This window comes from Sebastes fasciatus, chromosome 23 (assembly GCF_043250625.1).
Source record: "Sebastes fasciatus isolate fSebFas1 chromosome 23, fSebFas1.pri, whole genome shotgun sequence".
NCBI lineage: Eukaryota > Metazoa > Chordata > Actinopteri > Perciformes > Sebastidae > Sebastes > Sebastes fasciatus.
Genome location: NC_133817.1, coordinates 6,184,443 through 6,201,309, shown reverse-complemented (window position 1 = coordinate 6,201,309; position 16,867 = coordinate 6,184,443). Strand labels below are relative to the sequence as shown.

Below are 16,867 nucleotides of genomic sequence, written 5' to 3'. Positions count from 1 at the left end.
TGTCTTTTTTTTACTTGAAGTTCAGATTTAATATCCCCCTCCCTGACAGTACAAGTGCACGATAACTGACAACTACGCAATTTATAACCCAACTTAAACAGAAAATCTTTATCAAATAATAAATGGGGTAAAAGTACAGAAAAAATGTTTTGTCATTGAAAAGCGTCAGTAATATTGTAACTGACCTCCACTCATCTGTTTCAGATGAACAGTTCAGGGAACTATGGGTCATGTCTAGAAGGGAGCCCGCAAACTGTGAAATCCTATTTGAGATCTGCAAAAACTCTGCATTAAATGCCCGACATTAACCCCCGCAAGGCCGATGCCCGACATTAACCGTTGGATGCCTATGCCCGACATTAACCCCTCGAAGTCGATGTCCGACATTAACCCCGCGAGGTCGGTGCCAGACATTAACCACTTAAGGTCGATGCCCGACATTAACCCCGCGAGGCCTATCCCCGACATTTACCACTTAAGGTCGATGCCCGACATTAACCCCGCGAGGCCTATCCCCGACATTTACCACTTAAGGTCGATGCCGACATTAACCGTCAGAGGTCAATGCCAAACTTTAACAGTCTCGCAAGAGTTTCCCCAGTTTGCGGGCTCCCTTCTAGCCACTACCGGAACTATGGTGTAAAGGAAGTGACAAAATGTGTTCCATATCAGCAGTGCTCCAGCCAGGCAATAGCTTAACTTGCCAGAACTTTTTTTTTCTCAATCACCTCTCCTGACCAGAAGAAATTACGTAGTTCACCTGAAAAATGTGTTGGTAGCAAAATTCTACAAATTTGTAAATCTAAAAGCATCTCGCACTGCTACACTACTTACAGCCGCCAAAGAGTGAATTTGCCCTGTGCAACTTTAAACACGAGTAAACTGTAATGGAGGTCAGGGGGAAAGGCCGTATAGAAAAAAAAAAAGTTCTCAGAACAAATCTAGTTCTCTTTTATACAAAATGCTTTTTTTTCCAGAGTTGAAGTGTCCCTTCAGTGGAGTACCAAACCAGCCGTCTTAACAGACCGGCTGCAGCAACATACGTAGCACCAAGATGTTGCTCAGTCCAGCGAGTCAGTCTCTCCACGTCACCTCCACTTCATCTGTTCTGTACCTACGAAAGGAGAAATGTTAATGGACAGATAATAAGGAATGACAGCACAATCTATTTATCACAACTTTTCTAGAAGAATTAACTGGTGAAGACTTTGTTATTGATTTTACTTGTACAGAAATACTATAAACCCTTTTACAGATTACGTCACGGCGTTAGCTGGAGGCAAACATGAAGCACCTCAGAGTATTGAAAAGGGGTCTATTAACCCTGGACGATTGAGAATATCTATACTGTTTTTTTAGCTGGGGGAGCCTGAAGGCACCATGGATCCAATTTTGAACATCGATGTGCGGGATCTTTAAATCAAGCAACCAGTTTGGATTTCTATAATTCCCCACAAGACAGATGCAGACAAATGAGAACAGCAGAGTGTAAAGAGACAAAAAGAACCAGTAACTTGAGGTACTACCTTTGTGTAATCCACGAGTCTTCCAGCTCGGTCACCTGACCGGATTTAAACATCTCCCAGCCGGCTTGAGCGATCATTGCTCCGTTGTCTATGCAGAATCTGTGGGACAAAGTGAACACTTATCTGGATTGAACCTGGAACACAGTGTTCTGACGGACAGAAATCCCCAGACTATTTTAGGAACTCAGCAGTGAGGGCATGTGACGGAGAGAAGTGACGACGGCCCTTTCCACATATTCATAGTTTGATATGGTTGAGTATTAACATTTCTTAAAGGGCCGTACCAGTGTTTTAGTCATATTCAGCCCATTTACCTTTCAGCATATTTGTCACTGTACTTAAAACTACATTACCATCCTACAATAACTTATCTTTGATGTATTTATTATAATGTCTTTCTCTACTTAAAGTACTTTACTGAAATATTTGAGTGAAATGAATTAAAATAATAGCACCTGAGAGGGGAAAAAAACAAAGCACAGTCTAAAACATAGCATGCATTTTTTTGTCACTCTTAATTTAATCATTAGTAAGAGAACATCCTGAAGTGTCCAGGATTACTTCTGTCGCGCAGAACGATGTTGCGTACATTGTTAAATGCCACTCTTGCACACCATTAATGTTCATGCATATTCTCAGGGCTAAAGTTTACGATTTCATTTGATGAATGGATAGAAGAGAGAACGCCAAATTGGTAAGAAAGTTAAGAGCTGATGGTGTTTAACTGTTTTACTCCCCATCTACCTTGGAGCCTCCATGTAAAACGGTGATGTACGTCCCACAGTTTGTAAAACGTCCCTTCGGCACTGATTAATCTACCTCTAAGATGTAGTAAATAATATTAAAAATGCAACAGCAAAGGTTTGGTCCCGTTATTGAATGAATAATTCTGTGATTCTGTGTAACACCTGACTGTAGATCCAGTTAATTTGTATGTATACGAAGATGAGACATTTCATTTTCAGCCCAGGGACCTCTGACCTATTGTCATTTGAATGTAAATGAAAGTGAGTGTGGAGCGGCTGGTTTACCGTTCATCTGTGGCAAACAGCTTGGCTCCTCTCTCCTTGCACATCACCCCCATCATCTCCTGCAAGCGTAGGTTACCTGCAGAGGAAACAAGAGGTCACACAGTTAAATCTTCTGGTGAGTAAGTTAATGTGCGGCTTTAATGATTCCTGGGACTAGTTCACTTAAGTTAATTATGATAGGAGTATGTTGTTAAAGGTATGGTTAATATAATAACAAACAGCAACCGACAACGGTTACATATTATACCTGCGGCTCAGTCATGCCGACAGTGATTGTGACAGTAAAGGGAATTTAATTTACAAACTACATACTATACTAGGATGTTTTTCACGAACCTTTTCGACATACTATACTAAGACTTTTTTTTCATGAAATCTTTCTTCATACTATACTAGGATGTTTTTCCATCAAAACCTTTCGACATACTATACTATGACGTTTTTTTCCGTGAACATTTTTGACACACTAAACTATGACATTTTCCCAAGAAATCTTTCGACATACTATACTATGACGTTTTTTTTCTATAAAGTATTTTTGACATACTATACTATGACTTCTTTTTCTTGAAGATTTTCGACATACTAAGACTTTTTTTTCATAAAATCTTTTTACATACTATACCATGAATTCTTTTTCATGAAATTTGTTGTTGAATAATTTCGTGAAAAAAAGTCATAGTATAGTTAATACACGTGGATGATGACGCATGGGTACTGAACATTTTTACTAATGTGGAAGCTGAGCTGCGGGGGAGTGGAGAGGGGGGGGGGGGGCAATCGTACTCAAGCACAGTACGAATCATTCGTAGCTAATATGAAAACGCCCTCAGACATTGCATGGATATTGTCTTTGGTTTTCCACTTACAAAGATAAGAATAATCTTGTTTTGTTGCAACTCTGCCAACATGACAAAACCAGGAGAGACAATATTTGTGTAGTGTAGCTACTGGAAATATCTGGACATTTGTGCATTGGATAATGAAAAAAACACCAAAACAAGGTGATTTTTGTGTGATGTACTTACAGCCAACGCCCCCCACGATGAGGACCTCTTCGGAACCGCAGTGAGCCATGGCCCTCTCGGTGATCTCCACCAGCATGGAGAACACGGTCTCCTGTAGGGAGGGAAGCATTAGTGTTGGGCAATACTGACAAAATCTCAAGCGGCTTCTACAAATGGTTCCATAACTAACGGACTACATAGATCCACCATGTGGGTCAGCACTATATTAACAGACTAACTGTAAGTAATCTGAAGCCAACTTGACAAGATTCTGATATCAGAAGCGTTCTGATTTACAGACGTCTCTTTATATACATCCATGGCTGGTAGTGCAACCACAGCGGCTTTTGTCATAAAAGCACCAGAGTTTTGTCTCTTTGCTTCGATACTCTTTGCCCGGACCGATAGCCGATGGGTTCCAAAATTTAACTCATAGTGATTGTTCTTTTACCTGCAGGGAGAAACACAGGTCCTCTGCTGCACACTGACCAGAGCTCAGCATCTTATGAGCGGCTTCCTATGTAAGAAAAAACAGAAAAAACGTTTAGGATCATAAAGCAAAAGAATAAAGAAGTAGTAGGTATCAAACTGTAGCCTTGAGTATCAGCTTCAGGATTTGTCTAATTAACATCTACACCATATCAAAAGACAACAGAGAGGCTTAAATCATTATTCAAATGACAGCATTTATTGTATTATATTGAGCAAACCACTCACCTCAATAAAGGATAAAATCCCAGAAAATGAGACGTCCATTCCTTTTACTGTATATGGCAGCTCCACATACTGACTCCCTCTAACAGCACGGACGACAAGCAAAGTTAAGTAGTAAATATTAGTAGTGTAACACAACTGTGAAGCTGCTTAGTGGCTCTCACTCACTTTTTGGCCAGCTGCTCGATGTTGTAGCCTGGGCTGGGGTCATTGGAAATCTGAGTGGAGAAACAGTTCCACACTAAGTATTAACACACACCTATCACAGACAGTAAAAGGCAAATGCTCTGAAGAAGACCGTAATGGTGCGCACCTTTATAACTCTAGCGAACCTGTCCAGACAGTTGCCAACTGCGATGTCGATGGTCTCCCCAAATATTCTGTACCGCCGCTCCGAGTACGCAATAACCTGCACAGGAGGAAATTACATTTGTACCTAATGAACTTATAACTCACAACACTATTTAGCTGATCCTCAGGAAGAGCATGCAGACTAGTAGTTTCTCCTCAGGAGTGAGGCCTACATACAGAAACCAACCTGTGTGTTCCCTCCGCTGACGTAAAGCACGGTAGGGTTGTTGGCTTGTGTGATGAGGCGGCCCATCTCAATGTGTCCGATACAGTGGTTGACACCGAGGAGCGGCTTCCCCCAAAGCTGTGCGACTGTACGAGCCACCAGAGCCACCGTCACCAAAGGGGCACCCATACCAGGACCTGAAAGAGAAGAAGAAGAAGAGAAGCAAAGGGAGAAAGAGAGAGAGGGGTTTGTCACGTTGGGATTGATAAAAAGACGTTATATCCTTGTTTGAGAGAGACCATCACGTCAGTCTGTCAGATTGATGTCACCTTGCAGGCATCGATGAACATAAGATGTTTTATGGATAATTATATAACAAGGCAAAAGTGAGCATTGCTCACATACCCTTGCTCACTGCTTGACCCCTACTAAAGTAGGACCTCTAGGATAATCACAGCCTCATGAAACTTTACAGCCACAAACTAGAGACCTAGATCATTCAGAGGATGGATGGCTTTCCTGGGTAGATTGACAATAAGGGGGTTTCTGAGCAGTTTCCAAAACAGATGTGCTGGCCATCCAATTGCTGAAAAATGCAATTCTTGCAGAAATCTCAAAATGTCAAAGGTTTTTGATACCAAATCACAGCATGGCTTTTTCTACGGTGTTCCTCAAGGTCTTGGTGTCTTAATCTGTTGCCTTGTTCTGACAAACATCTGGCAAGTTCAGATCTTATTCTACCATAAGGTGACCACACAGGATGTTACCTTTGGTGTATGCCACACAGTCAATGTCTGCAGGCTTCAGCCCAGCTTCCTCCAGTGCCTCCTTCAGGACAGTCAGTATGACAGCACGGTGGTGCCTGGCGGTGTCGCTCGGCATGAACCCTGATGGGTAAAATAACATGTTTTCAACTTCACATGCAAGATTGTTAGACGTTGACATTTATCACCTGAGAAGTGAAGGTGACGTAATCGTAACTTGCCTTGACCAGGGGGGGTAATGTAGGTCCGTCTAGGGTTGGAAAGCACTTCGCCATCCCTGATGATTCCTATGCCGATCTTGTTGGCACTGCCCTCAAATCCGATTACTACAGTCATGGCAGCTAAGTAAAAGAGAAAAGTAATGTGCAGTGAAGACTAATGCATTCTGTCTTTGCATGCAAGCCAAGAAGCTTATCGTTACAGCAGTAAAGTATCTGTTTTAAAGAGGAATTATTTTGTCCCTCTTGGACACCCATTTCTGCCAAGAATAAAAAACCTGAAAAGTTAGGCATGATAAAAAAAATAATTCTCATGGTTAGGGCTGGGCAATATGGAGAAAATCAAAATATGTGGATATATAATGTGGATATAAGTGACTAAAGGCAATAATAGAAAAGCTAGAACAGTCTGGTAAGTTCAGAAAATCACAACACTTTACAGTAATGCAGTCTTTAAAACCAGGAAAAGACAACACTTATTACAATATTTCGATCCAAAATCAAAGACAACATCTAGTTTCATATCATGATATCAATATAATATCGATATATTGCGACTCATGGTCAAAATTAAGTCCAAACTTTGAGATATTAAAGGGGTCCTGCACCAATTTTACACATTCAATTCGGTCTAATATTAGTGATTGCCAGGTCCATTGGTCTAGTCCAACGAATGGCATGGTAAGCTAAACTGGTAAGCCGTTGCCACTTTTTATATGCATTATTGTATATTCACTCACTTGGTCATCAGCATAAGAATATAACGAGATGGAAATAATAATAATGTTTAATAGTGTAAATAATTAACAATTTAAGCAGAAAAAACTGTTTTAATATATATACACATACATACATATATATATATATGTATATATATATACAATCTTCTTTTTTAAAATTTGGTATCGCTCAATTACCAAAACAATTTTAAATTTAATCATAAATTTTCTTTATTTGTTTTTTCCCCTGGCAGAAATGGACTTCCATAGCAGAGAGATCAACCTAAAATATTGTATTATTATTATTAAATATTGTAATATTTTATTCCCCCAAAGAAAAGTGCTTTCTGTTGAATTATGCAGCTTAATGTGGAGTGTAACCTAACTAACATTTAACCTCCATTGTGTGAGGTTTATGGTGATAAGCATGCAAACTGTCAACATTTAAACGGTACTTTTACATTTAAAACAATAACATTGCAATATGTAAAGAGTGCAGTAACCTCCACAACACATACCTAATATCACATTATAACATAAAGCTCATATTCAGCTAAACAACATTAAAGCACCTGTGTTAGCTGCTCAGCTAGCAGAGAGTGACAGCAAACTGTCTTCATTAAACTACCTTAACTGCATATTAACTCTGCATTTAACATTAAAACAGGTTTACCTAGCTCTTCGCTTTCCTTCGGTGGTTCACATTAATGTAAATTCGTGCTAGTTAATCTTTTAAACTAATAATTATAACGTTACAGACTCGGCTAACTTTAACAACTCTATCCAAAACACACTTGAAGCTCTGGGGTCCTGAACACTGAGACAGCTGGAGATACTGCCTGACCAAAAAGATTTGTCTAAAGCAGGGGTCTGCAACCCTGTGGCTCTTCAGCCCCTCTCCAGTGGCTTCATGTGGATTTATAAACATGGAAATGAAAAATAATAATATAATAGTAAATCTGAGATTTCGAGAATAAAGTCATAATATTACGAGAAAAAAGTCTTAATATTAGGAAAATAAAGTCATAATATTATTAAGTAGTAATTTTTGCGTAATGTTACGACATTTTTTCTTGTTTAGTTATGACTTTTTTCATCGTAAAGTTTTGCCTTTATTCTCGTAATGTTACGACATTTTTTGTCTCGTTAACTTACGACTTTATTCTTGTAATATTGCGACTTTTTTTTCGTAAACTTATGACTTTATTCTCGTAATATTATGACTTTTTTTCTCGTAAAGTTGTGACTTTATTTTCGTAATATTACAACTTTTTTTCCCGTAAAGTTATGACTTTATTCTCATAATGTTACGACTTTTTTTCTCGTAAACTTATGACTTTATTCTCGTAATATTACAACTTTTTTTTCGTAAAGTTATGACTTTATTCTCATAATGTTCCGACTTTTTTTCTCGTGAAGTTATGACTTTATTCTCGTAATATTACAACTTTTTTTTCCGTAAAGTTATGACTTTATTCTCATAATGTTACGACTTTTTTTCTCGTGAAGTTATGACTTTATTTTCGTAATATTACGACTTTTTTTTCGTAAACTTATGACTTTATTCTTGTAATATTACAACTTTTTTTTCGTAAAGTTATGACTTTATTCCCGTAATATTACAACTTTTTTTTCGTAAACTTATGACTTTATTCTCGTAATATTACAACTTTTTTTTCGTAAATTTATGACTTTATTCTCGTAATGTTACAACTTTTTTTCTCGCTAAATTATGACTTTATTCTCGAAATATTAAAAAAAAATTCTCGTAAACTTCTGACTTTATTCTCGTAATAATACAACTTTTTTTTGTAAACTTATGACTTTATTTTCGTAATATTACAACTTTTTTCTCGTAAAGTTTTGCCTTTATTCTCGTAATATTACGACTTTTTTTCTCGAAAAGTTTTGCCTTTATTCTCGTAATATTACGACTTTTTTCTCGTAAAGTTTTGACTTTATTTTGTAATATTACAACTTTTTTTCTCGTTAACTTATGACTTTATTTTCGTAATATTACAACTTTATTTTTTCGTAAACTTATGACTTTATTCTTGTAATATTACGACTTTTTTCCTCTTTAAGTTGTGAAGTTATTCTCGTAATATTACGACTTTTTTCTCGTAAAGTTTTGACTTTATTTTGTAATATTACAACTTATTTTTCTCGTTAAGTTACATTTCGTAGTAGTACATTTGCACTTTGGCCCTCACTGCATCAGACTTATATACTATATACTTAGACTATAAACTGCGTTACCTTCATCACAATGATCAAATGTTTTGCAGCTCCACACAGATTTTTATTTTTATTTTTTGCCTAAAATGGTTCTTTTGATAGTAAAGGTTGCTGACCCCTGGTCTAGCTAAATAATGTTTTACCTCAGTAGTATGTCAGGATAATATAATATGCATCATAGCAGCTACATAAATAAATAAATAAATAAATAAAATGAAAATGTGTAGTTTTTTAGTTATTTTTGATCAGGCATACTTTAAGGCAGCTAAGCAGATCAAGCATGTGGTACTGTTCTTTGTGAGTGTGTTTGGAGGAAGTGAGTGAAGACTGCTGCTGTGAAGAAGAACCACTTGTCTTTGCATCCGGTTGTGAACGTGCAAGTAAGATTATTTGCATCTCCTTTTCCTGCAACGTGGTTGAAATTAAAAACACCAGCATTGTTTAACCTTATTTGCATTTTGTAGATGAATCATATTATAAGATGCATATGAAGCTATTGAAGCCAGCTAGCTCTCCATACATCCTCAGTGCTGCAGGCCTGTATGGTCTGGGCTCTTTGTCACAGAGGAGAAGCTAGTGTTAGCATAGCTTAGCACGAAAACCTGTTGTGTAACCTGCTGTTATTGGTTTTTTTTCACATGCATGCTGTTCATTTTGCATCCAGCTTGGATCACAAATGCATTCTTGTTTTGAATATTTAGCATGCTTGGTTTATATGCACATCCTGTGCAACGACTTGCATCAAAATACATCTGTCAGAGAATGTATTTAAGTCTTTAAAAACGTACTTAAGCTTTGTAAAACTAATGCATATGTCATTTTGTAACATGACAATGTTCATAACATATTTCTTACATGAAGAGAGACATCTAAACATCAGATAGACCGATACTGGTGCTGATATGCATCTACATGAGTGTTGGTGGTACACATTGTACACATTATCAGATTTGCCTATTTGAAGATACTCAAGCTTGAATAAAGTAATTGGACACACAACTGGAGAAACTTTCCACCAGTTCCACAATCAGTCATGTTAGAATAAAAACTGACCGATATATCGGCCGATATTGGCTTATTGCTGAGAAGTATTATTGCATATATTGGCTGATAAATTAGGGATGCATTTATTTATTTATTTAAAAAGGATCCCCATTAGCTGAGATCTATTCAATTCAATTCTGCGTTTATATACTATATTCATTATATAAGGGAATTTGACTTCCTGTTTAAGTTTTGACCAATTTGTTGCTGCATTAAAACCTGTTAATTTTGAAGATTTTTACCAAGTTGCTGGTGTACAACTTATTACTTTAATAATAAATAATTCAATAAGTTTAAATCTGTGTATTTATTTGTTGTTACATTTTGTTTTACAAAGTTAGGAAAGTAATGTTTAAGTCAAGTCTGATGTTGGGTTACGCATTAAAGAATGATCCCAGTCACTTCCAAAAAAAATAAATGCTCATCACAAATTCCCAGAACCAAATTGCTTGTTTTGTTTTGCCAGAAGCAATTAAGCTTTAATTGACCATTGCTGGCCTTCATGGCACATTTGAGAAGCACTGTAAAACTCTTGCATATTGTTGTAGCATCTGACACTTAAATTGCTCTTCTGTTTTTTTCCCCAGCGGCGCGTGTGCTGTTGTGTGTGCGTGTTGTGTGTCTGCGAAGTGTGTTTGCAGTTAGAGCGAATTCCAGTATGAAGAGAGGCAAGGCGGCAGAGGAGGCGGCTGGAGATGGAGAGAATGACACCAGCAACGGTACTGCAGCGGGCACGAATACATACATACATACCGTTCTCTCTACATACATTTTCCTAACGTGATCTATCATGACCCTGTATGTTTCTTTCACCTCACAGCTTCTGCAAAGAAAACAAAGAAGACTAAGGAACCAGAGGCCCCGATATTGTACGATGATCCTCCCGACAAAATGACCAGCAAAGACGGACGTGACGCCAACATGAAGATCACCTCCTGGAACGTGGACGGCCTGAGGGCCTGGGTGAAAAAGAAGGGCCTGGATGTGAGTTTGCAGTGAACAAAAGCAACGCAAAAATGATTTGCCGGTTAAGTTTTGGGACTGGTTTTAACGGTAAACGCTTGTGTTTCTTCCCCTCAGTGGGTGCGTGAGGAGGCTCCAGATGTTTTGTGCCTGCAAGAGACAAAGTGTGCGGAGAAATCCCTCCCCGCTGACATCACCTCAATGCCTGAGTACCCTCACAAGTACTGGGCCAATTCAAAGGAAAAGGAGGGTTACAGCGGTGTGGCCATGCTCTGCAAGACTGAACCCATCAAAGTTACCTATGGCATTGGTGAGTGGTGTTTTCTAATGAAACATTAAACACTGGACCTGTATAGCAGACCTCAATCATTGGTCTATATATATATTCCACAGAGGTGTACAAAACATTCACTTTGGACACGCCAACATTTTTAAAATGATGAATTCACAATAATTTTTTCACGAAAAGCGACACTTTTATTCTGCACTTTTCTAAAAGCTCTGTGGATGTTTTATTTTTTTAAATATATTCGTCCACATAAAAATGCTCTCAATAAGGCCTTTAGCTGAACCTCCTCTTTACCCCCAGGTAAAGAAGAGCATGACAAGGAGGGCCGCGTCATCACTGCCGAGTTCGCCAACTTCTTCCTGGTGACCACCTACGTGCCAAACTCCGGCCGAGGCCTCGTGCGCCTCGATTACCGCAAAACCTGGGACGTGGACTTCCGGGCGTACCTCAGCGAGCTGGACATGCAGAAGCCCCTGGTGCTGTGCGGCGACCTCAATGTCGCGCACCAGGAGGTCGACCTGAAGAACCCCAAGGGGAACAAGAAAAACGCCGGCTTCACCGCGGAGGAGCGCGAGGGCTTCAGCCAGCTGCTGGAGTCCGGCTTCACCGACAGCTTCCGCGAGCTCTACCCGGAGCAGACCAACGCCTACACCTTCTGGACCTACATGATGAACGCCCGCGGCAAGAACGTGGGCTGGAGGCTCGACTACTTCGTGGTGTCGTCCAGCCTGCTGCCGGGCCTGTGCGACAGCAAGATCCGCAACAAGGCTTTGGGAAGCGACCACTGCCCCATCACTCTGCACCTAGCTGTGTAGATCACTGTCTGAGCAGGGCTACTGCGTTACACAGCCCTCACTGTTTTCTTAGTACTTCCAACTATTTCAGTAGGATCAGCAGTGGCTTAGTTGTCTTTTAACTTTTTCAGTTTCTCAACTTTCATAAAATGACCCCACAGCACAATTCATAATGTCTTTTCATACAATTGAAGTTTGTCAGTAAAACCCAGTGATGTTCACCTCTTCCCTCTCAGCTATTCTTTAACACTAAAATACTCAAAAGATGTCTAAGCTCAACAATGCCCTGTGACTGGCTGTGGAACGGCGTCACATTGTGGCTCCTGTCTGTACTACTGCTGACCTGAGACCAGCCTCAATGCCACAGAGCCTGCAGTATGTGTTACTGTCTGAAATTAAACTACTGCTGTTAAAAAAAAAAAAACTTGTTCTAGCACAAAATGTTTTAAGCCTCTTTTCCAAAGCAGTGTTAAAAAAATGTTTCTGTCGTAAAACATGCCCAAAATAAAGACTGGATTTATGTACCTTCTGCTGTTAATTATTTGAAGACTGAGTCGCATCACAATGCATCTGACTGACAAACACATTCCTCTGCTGAGTGTGCTTTAATCGCAACACAACCTGGAAATCAAATGCATTCAGTATAATGGAAAAACATGTACCTATTCTTGCCGAAACAATGTTCTATACTAGATGTGGTTCACTGCAATTGCATAGGAGATAAAGTCACAATCCACGTACAGTTGTTTTTACCCCATTCTAAACTAATCTATAATTTCATACCATTTCCAAAACATCCAGATCAAGAAGTGTTTTGAAGTGTGGCTGTATGAGGTACTTATCCATAGTCAGTGTATTACCTATAGTAGATGATGGTCGGCATGGCCCCAGTTTGGAGAAACCAACAGGAGGACCAGCATGGGAGCAAAGCAATGTACTGCTGTGGACGGGGCAGCAGCAAAACGTATTTATCCACCAAAAAGAATCAATATCAGTTTAAGTGTACGCTTTTCCGCCGGTTTACCTTGCTGTCAGACAACTATACAGTCTATGTTTCCAACAGGAAACTGAAGTTGTTATCTGTGCTCTCACCAAAGCCACCAGACTCCGGTGAAAAAAACTGCAATTTTATCTCGCAGGACACGAAAGTTGCTGGTCTACCGCTGCCTCGATCGGTTAGTTAGTTTGTGTTATTGTGTGACTTTGGTTAGTTTGAATTCACCCAAGTCACACAATAACACAATCAAACTAACTGATCAAGGCAGCGTGTTTTGCGAGGTAAAATTACATGTTTTTTCAACAGCGTCTGGTGGCTTTGGCGAGGGCACATAGATGCAACGGGTTCAGTTCAGTTTTATTGCAATTAATCGCATAATTGTCCATAGATAATCCCACATTTTTTATCTGTTCAAAATGTACCTTAAAGGGAGATTTGTCAAGTATTTGATACTCTTATCAACATGGGAGTGGGAAAATATGCTGCTTTATGCAAATGTGTGTATATATTTAGTATTGTAAATCAATTAAAAACACAAAACAATGACAAATATTGTCCAGAAACTCCTCACAGGTACTGCATTTAGCATAAAAATTATGCTCAAATCATAACATGGCAAACCCCCACATTCTGTGAGGTAAAATTACATGTTTTTTCAATGAAGTCTGGTGGCTTTGGCAAGAGCATGGATGGATAAAACGGCTCCAGTTCCCCATCAGAAAGGGCTCTCTAATGGCGAGGTAAAGTGGTGAAAATATTCTAAATAACGTACACTTAAACTGATATTGATTTTTTTTAGGTGAGCCTTTTTAGGTGGTTAAATACATGTTGCTGCTGCCCCGGTACTCCTGTCTGTTTCTCCAAACTGGGGGCGTGCTGACCGTTATCTACTGTAGGTAATACACTGACTATGAATAAGTACCTCATACATCCCCACTTCAAAAACACCCAAACTATCCCTTTTAAAGTCTTGACTATTTCAACTTCATGATATGTGTCCGTTGATGCATTTTGAGATTATACGACTGCCTGAATCCCTTCCCACATTCTACACAGAGGTAGGGTTTTTCCCCTGAATGTGTTCGCTGGTGTCTCTTCAGGCGGTTGGCACTGAGGAAGCTCTTGTCGCAGTCGGTGCAGGAGTACGGCCGGACTCCGGTGTGGTAGCGCAGGTGGATGGTCAGGTAGCAAGACTGGGTGAATTTCTTGCCGCAGTGGGGGCACTGGAAGGGCTTGTGGCCCGTGTGGAAACGCTCGTGCTTCAGGAGCTCGGCGTGGGAAAAGAAGCCTTTCCCGCAGTCGGAGCAAAGGAACGGCCTCTCGCCCGAGTGAGTCAGCTCGTGTCTGATCAGAGTCGCCTTGTAGACGAAACTCTTGTCGCACTGCGAGCAGCTGAAAACGTTCTCCCTGGTGTGGCAGCGCTCGTGCTTCTTCATGTTACGCTCCCTCTTGAAGCTCTTGCCGCAGAAGGAACACATGAAGGGCATCTCCTCCGAGTGGATCTTCATGTGGCTCAGCAAACCCCCCTTGTAGAGGAACCCCTTGCCGCACTGCGTGCACGTGTGCGGCCGCTCCTTTTGATGGATGCGCTGATGTGCGGTGAGAGCGGCACGGTAGGCGAAGCTCTTTCCGCAGTTGCAGGTGTGCGCTCGTTCTTCTTGGTGAGTCTGGAGGTGCCTGTTGAGGTAGCTGACGCAGCTGAAGACCAGGTCACAGCGAGGGCATTTGTAAGAATGCTCCAACTTGTCAGCGTCCTCGCCGTGGGTCTTCAGGTGTCTCACCAGCGCCGACTTCCAGGCGAACGCCCGGCCGCACTCCGAGCACAGGTACTCGCCGTTCTCCATGTGAGTGCTCTTGTGCTCCCTCTGAGCCACCAGGGACTTGAAGAACTCGCCGCAGATCAGGCACTCGTACTTGCGCCCGGACTTGTGCGTCTGCTTGTGCCTCTCCAGTGACTGCTTGAAGGAGAACCGCCGTCCGCACTGAGAACACAGGAAGGGCTGCTCGCCCGTGTGGATGCGCTGGTGGGCTTTCAGTAAGGATTGGAACTTGAAGCACTTCTCACAGTCTGGACAACTAAAACGTCCCTCTTCATCCGCGAGGGGCTGAAAGGACAGCTCGTCGTCCTCGGTCTCAACAGAGTGGACCTTGTCAATGTGCTGCTGGACCTGTGCTTCTTCTGAGTGGTGGAAGGAGCACTTAGGACAGGAGAACGCAGCGGATGAGCCATCTGGGACAGAAACTTATGGAAAAAAACAACAACACATTAGGGACTGGAGAAAGAAATTAACATTATGCTAAGAAATGGTAAAATGATGTGCTTGCATTTTGGACTTTTATGTTTGTAAGGATATTCAGTAACCCCGAAAATTACAAGTTGGAAATTAAACAACTGTATGTCTAAAAGTGAACTCACTCTCATCACCGTCCTTCGCTGAGACCACGGGCGACCCATAAGAGTGCTCTGCACTGTTGAAGAGAAAAGAGAAAGAAACATGAGGGGCTGGATCTGCCTGATGTCCCTCAACAGCCACCGTATCTTCAAATAAACACAATATATTACATTATATATATTTCTATCAAATAATGCTTATTGCTAAGAAGTCAACTGTATGTTCCATTGCAACATCAGACGTCTCTTTATACGTCCATGGCTATGGACTCATTGGTGTTTTCAGTCCTAAATGAAAGTGCTACCGCAGCGCCATGTAGCGGCTGTTGTCAAAATAGCCCCAGAGTTTCGCCTCTTTGCTTCTATACTCTTTGTATCTATGTACTGAACCTGCCATAAAATCAACAAGACAGAAACAGAAATAATTTGTGAGAAAAGGAATGAGGGGAGATGCTTTTACCAATTGAAAGGCAGAGGCTTCAGCTCTGGAGGGTCGGCTTTGGGGATCTCCTTCCTTCTTTTCGTGGCCATGCGCTTCTGCAAATTTATCACCTGGATCTTCATGGTCGGTTTGCGTTTGCGCCCACTTGTGCGGACCTTCACCAGGGAAATTACCTCACCGTCGAGTTCAGGGGCCGTGCCTTCGGGCTCAGAGTTGGGAGGCTCACTGCTCTGAGCCTCTGCGTTCTCTGGATCATCATCATCATCATTATCATCTTCTGCCTGCACCTGGCAGTCGGGTTCAGGAGCCTCGCTGACATCACCTATAACAACCTCCTGCCCGTCCTTAGTGCTCTCTGTAGGCTTGTTTGGATTGTGATCATCATCAGTGTGAGTCTTTAGGTGCCTTGCGAGTGCCAGCTCCCAGTTAAATGTCTTGTCGCACTGAAGACACGTGTAAACACCGTCCTCCATGTGTGTTTGCTTGTGCTCTGTGCGGGCTGACAGCGAGTGGAAGGTCTCCCGACAGATGACGCAGTTGTACTTGCGTCCAGTTTTGTGCGTGTGTCTGTGCCTGTCGAGGGACTGCCTGAAGGAAAAGCAGCGGCCGCAGTCGTTGCACCGGTGGGGGCGCTCGCCGGTGTGGATGACCCGGTGGGCGATTAGCGAAGAGGCAAACTTAAATTTCTTCTCGCAGTCGGGGCAGTCGTGAGGTCCCACGGAGATTTTTTGCTGGGAGGACGCCAAGTCGTCCTTGTTAACTTCTGTTTGACTGTTCGGCGAAACAGGTTTTTCTTGTGCTGCTTCTTCACCTGCTTCGCCCACTTCTTCTTCTTCTTCTATGGTTGTCTCCTCAGGAAGCACTACTAGCGAATCTTCAGACACTGCGTCTGTTCCTTCAAAGCAGTTTTCTCCCATTACCATTTCGATGTCGGTGCTCGCATCCAATTCGACCTCTGCGTAATCCGTCACCGCGATTATTTCAACCGCTACGTCGTCCACGAATGATACCGTGTGCGTGTCATCGCCGAGGCCTTGCAGGGGATCCGATTGGCTGGGTTGTTCTGTAGGTTTTGCCGCTCCGCTGGGGGGAGCTGCAGAGAGGGAGGACAGGATGCTGTCGCCCATGCTCGACGGTGGAACTGCACAGAAAAGGACAAGAATGATGCGAAAGTTATTGTCAGAGAGCTAAGTGAAATACAATAGATGTGGT

The 16,867-nt window shown here is 41.4% G+C and overlaps 3 protein-coding genes across 5 annotated transcripts in view; 1 reads left to right on the top strand and 2 right to left on the bottom strand.

Annotated features, from left to right (window-relative positions):
- LOC141762077 (uncharacterized) overlaps positions 1–16,867 on the bottom strand; it is a 296,685-nt gene that overhangs the window by 276,226 nt on the left and 3,592 nt on the right. For 2 of the 3 annotated variants that reach the window (XR_012592720.1, XR_012592719.1), the window contains exons 7-9: positions 15,674–16,796; positions 15,238–15,290; positions 13,443–15,063 (exon numbers count right to left, since the gene is read on the bottom strand). Coding sequence is in view for 1 of the 3 variants with exons in the window: in XM_074625919.1 (XP_074482020.1) it covers positions 13,796–15,063; positions 15,238–15,290; positions 15,674–16,796 (2,444 nt within the window). In the remaining 2 variants the exon portion in view is untranslated. Of the gene's footprint in view, positions 1–12,304; positions 15,064–15,237; positions 15,291–15,673; positions 16,797–16,867 lie in introns of those variants that run through there. The other variant, XM_074625919.1, reaches the window with a different exon arrangement.
- On the bottom strand, positions 5–7,329 carry osgep (O-sialoglycoprotein endopeptidase). Its single transcript, XM_074625943.1, has 12 exons — positions 7,170–7,329; positions 5,781–5,900; positions 5,563–5,682; positions 4,817–4,992; positions 4,592–4,687; positions 4,447–4,496; positions 4,282–4,360; positions 4,016–4,081; positions 3,586–3,676; positions 2,558–2,633; positions 1,527–1,625; positions 5–1,114 (listed from the first exon to the last, which is right to left on the bottom strand). Exons 2-12 carry the CDS (start codon positions 5,893–5,895, stop codon positions 1,075–1,077), a joined length of 1,008 nt encoding a protein of 335 aa, XP_074482044.1. The 5' UTR covers positions 5,896–5,900; positions 7,170–7,329; the 3' UTR covers positions 5–1,074.
- On the top strand, positions 8,962–12,348 carry apex1 (APEX nuclease (multifunctional DNA repair enzyme) 1). Its single transcript, XM_074625944.1, has 5 exons — positions 8,962–9,114; positions 10,366–10,497; positions 10,599–10,762; positions 10,859–11,051; positions 11,331–12,348. The coding sequence occupies exons 2-5, from the start codon at positions 10,437–10,439 to the stop codon at positions 11,843–11,845; spliced, it is 933 nt and encodes a 310-aa protein (XP_074482045.1). The 5' UTR covers positions 8,962–9,114; positions 10,366–10,436; the 3' UTR covers positions 11,846–12,348.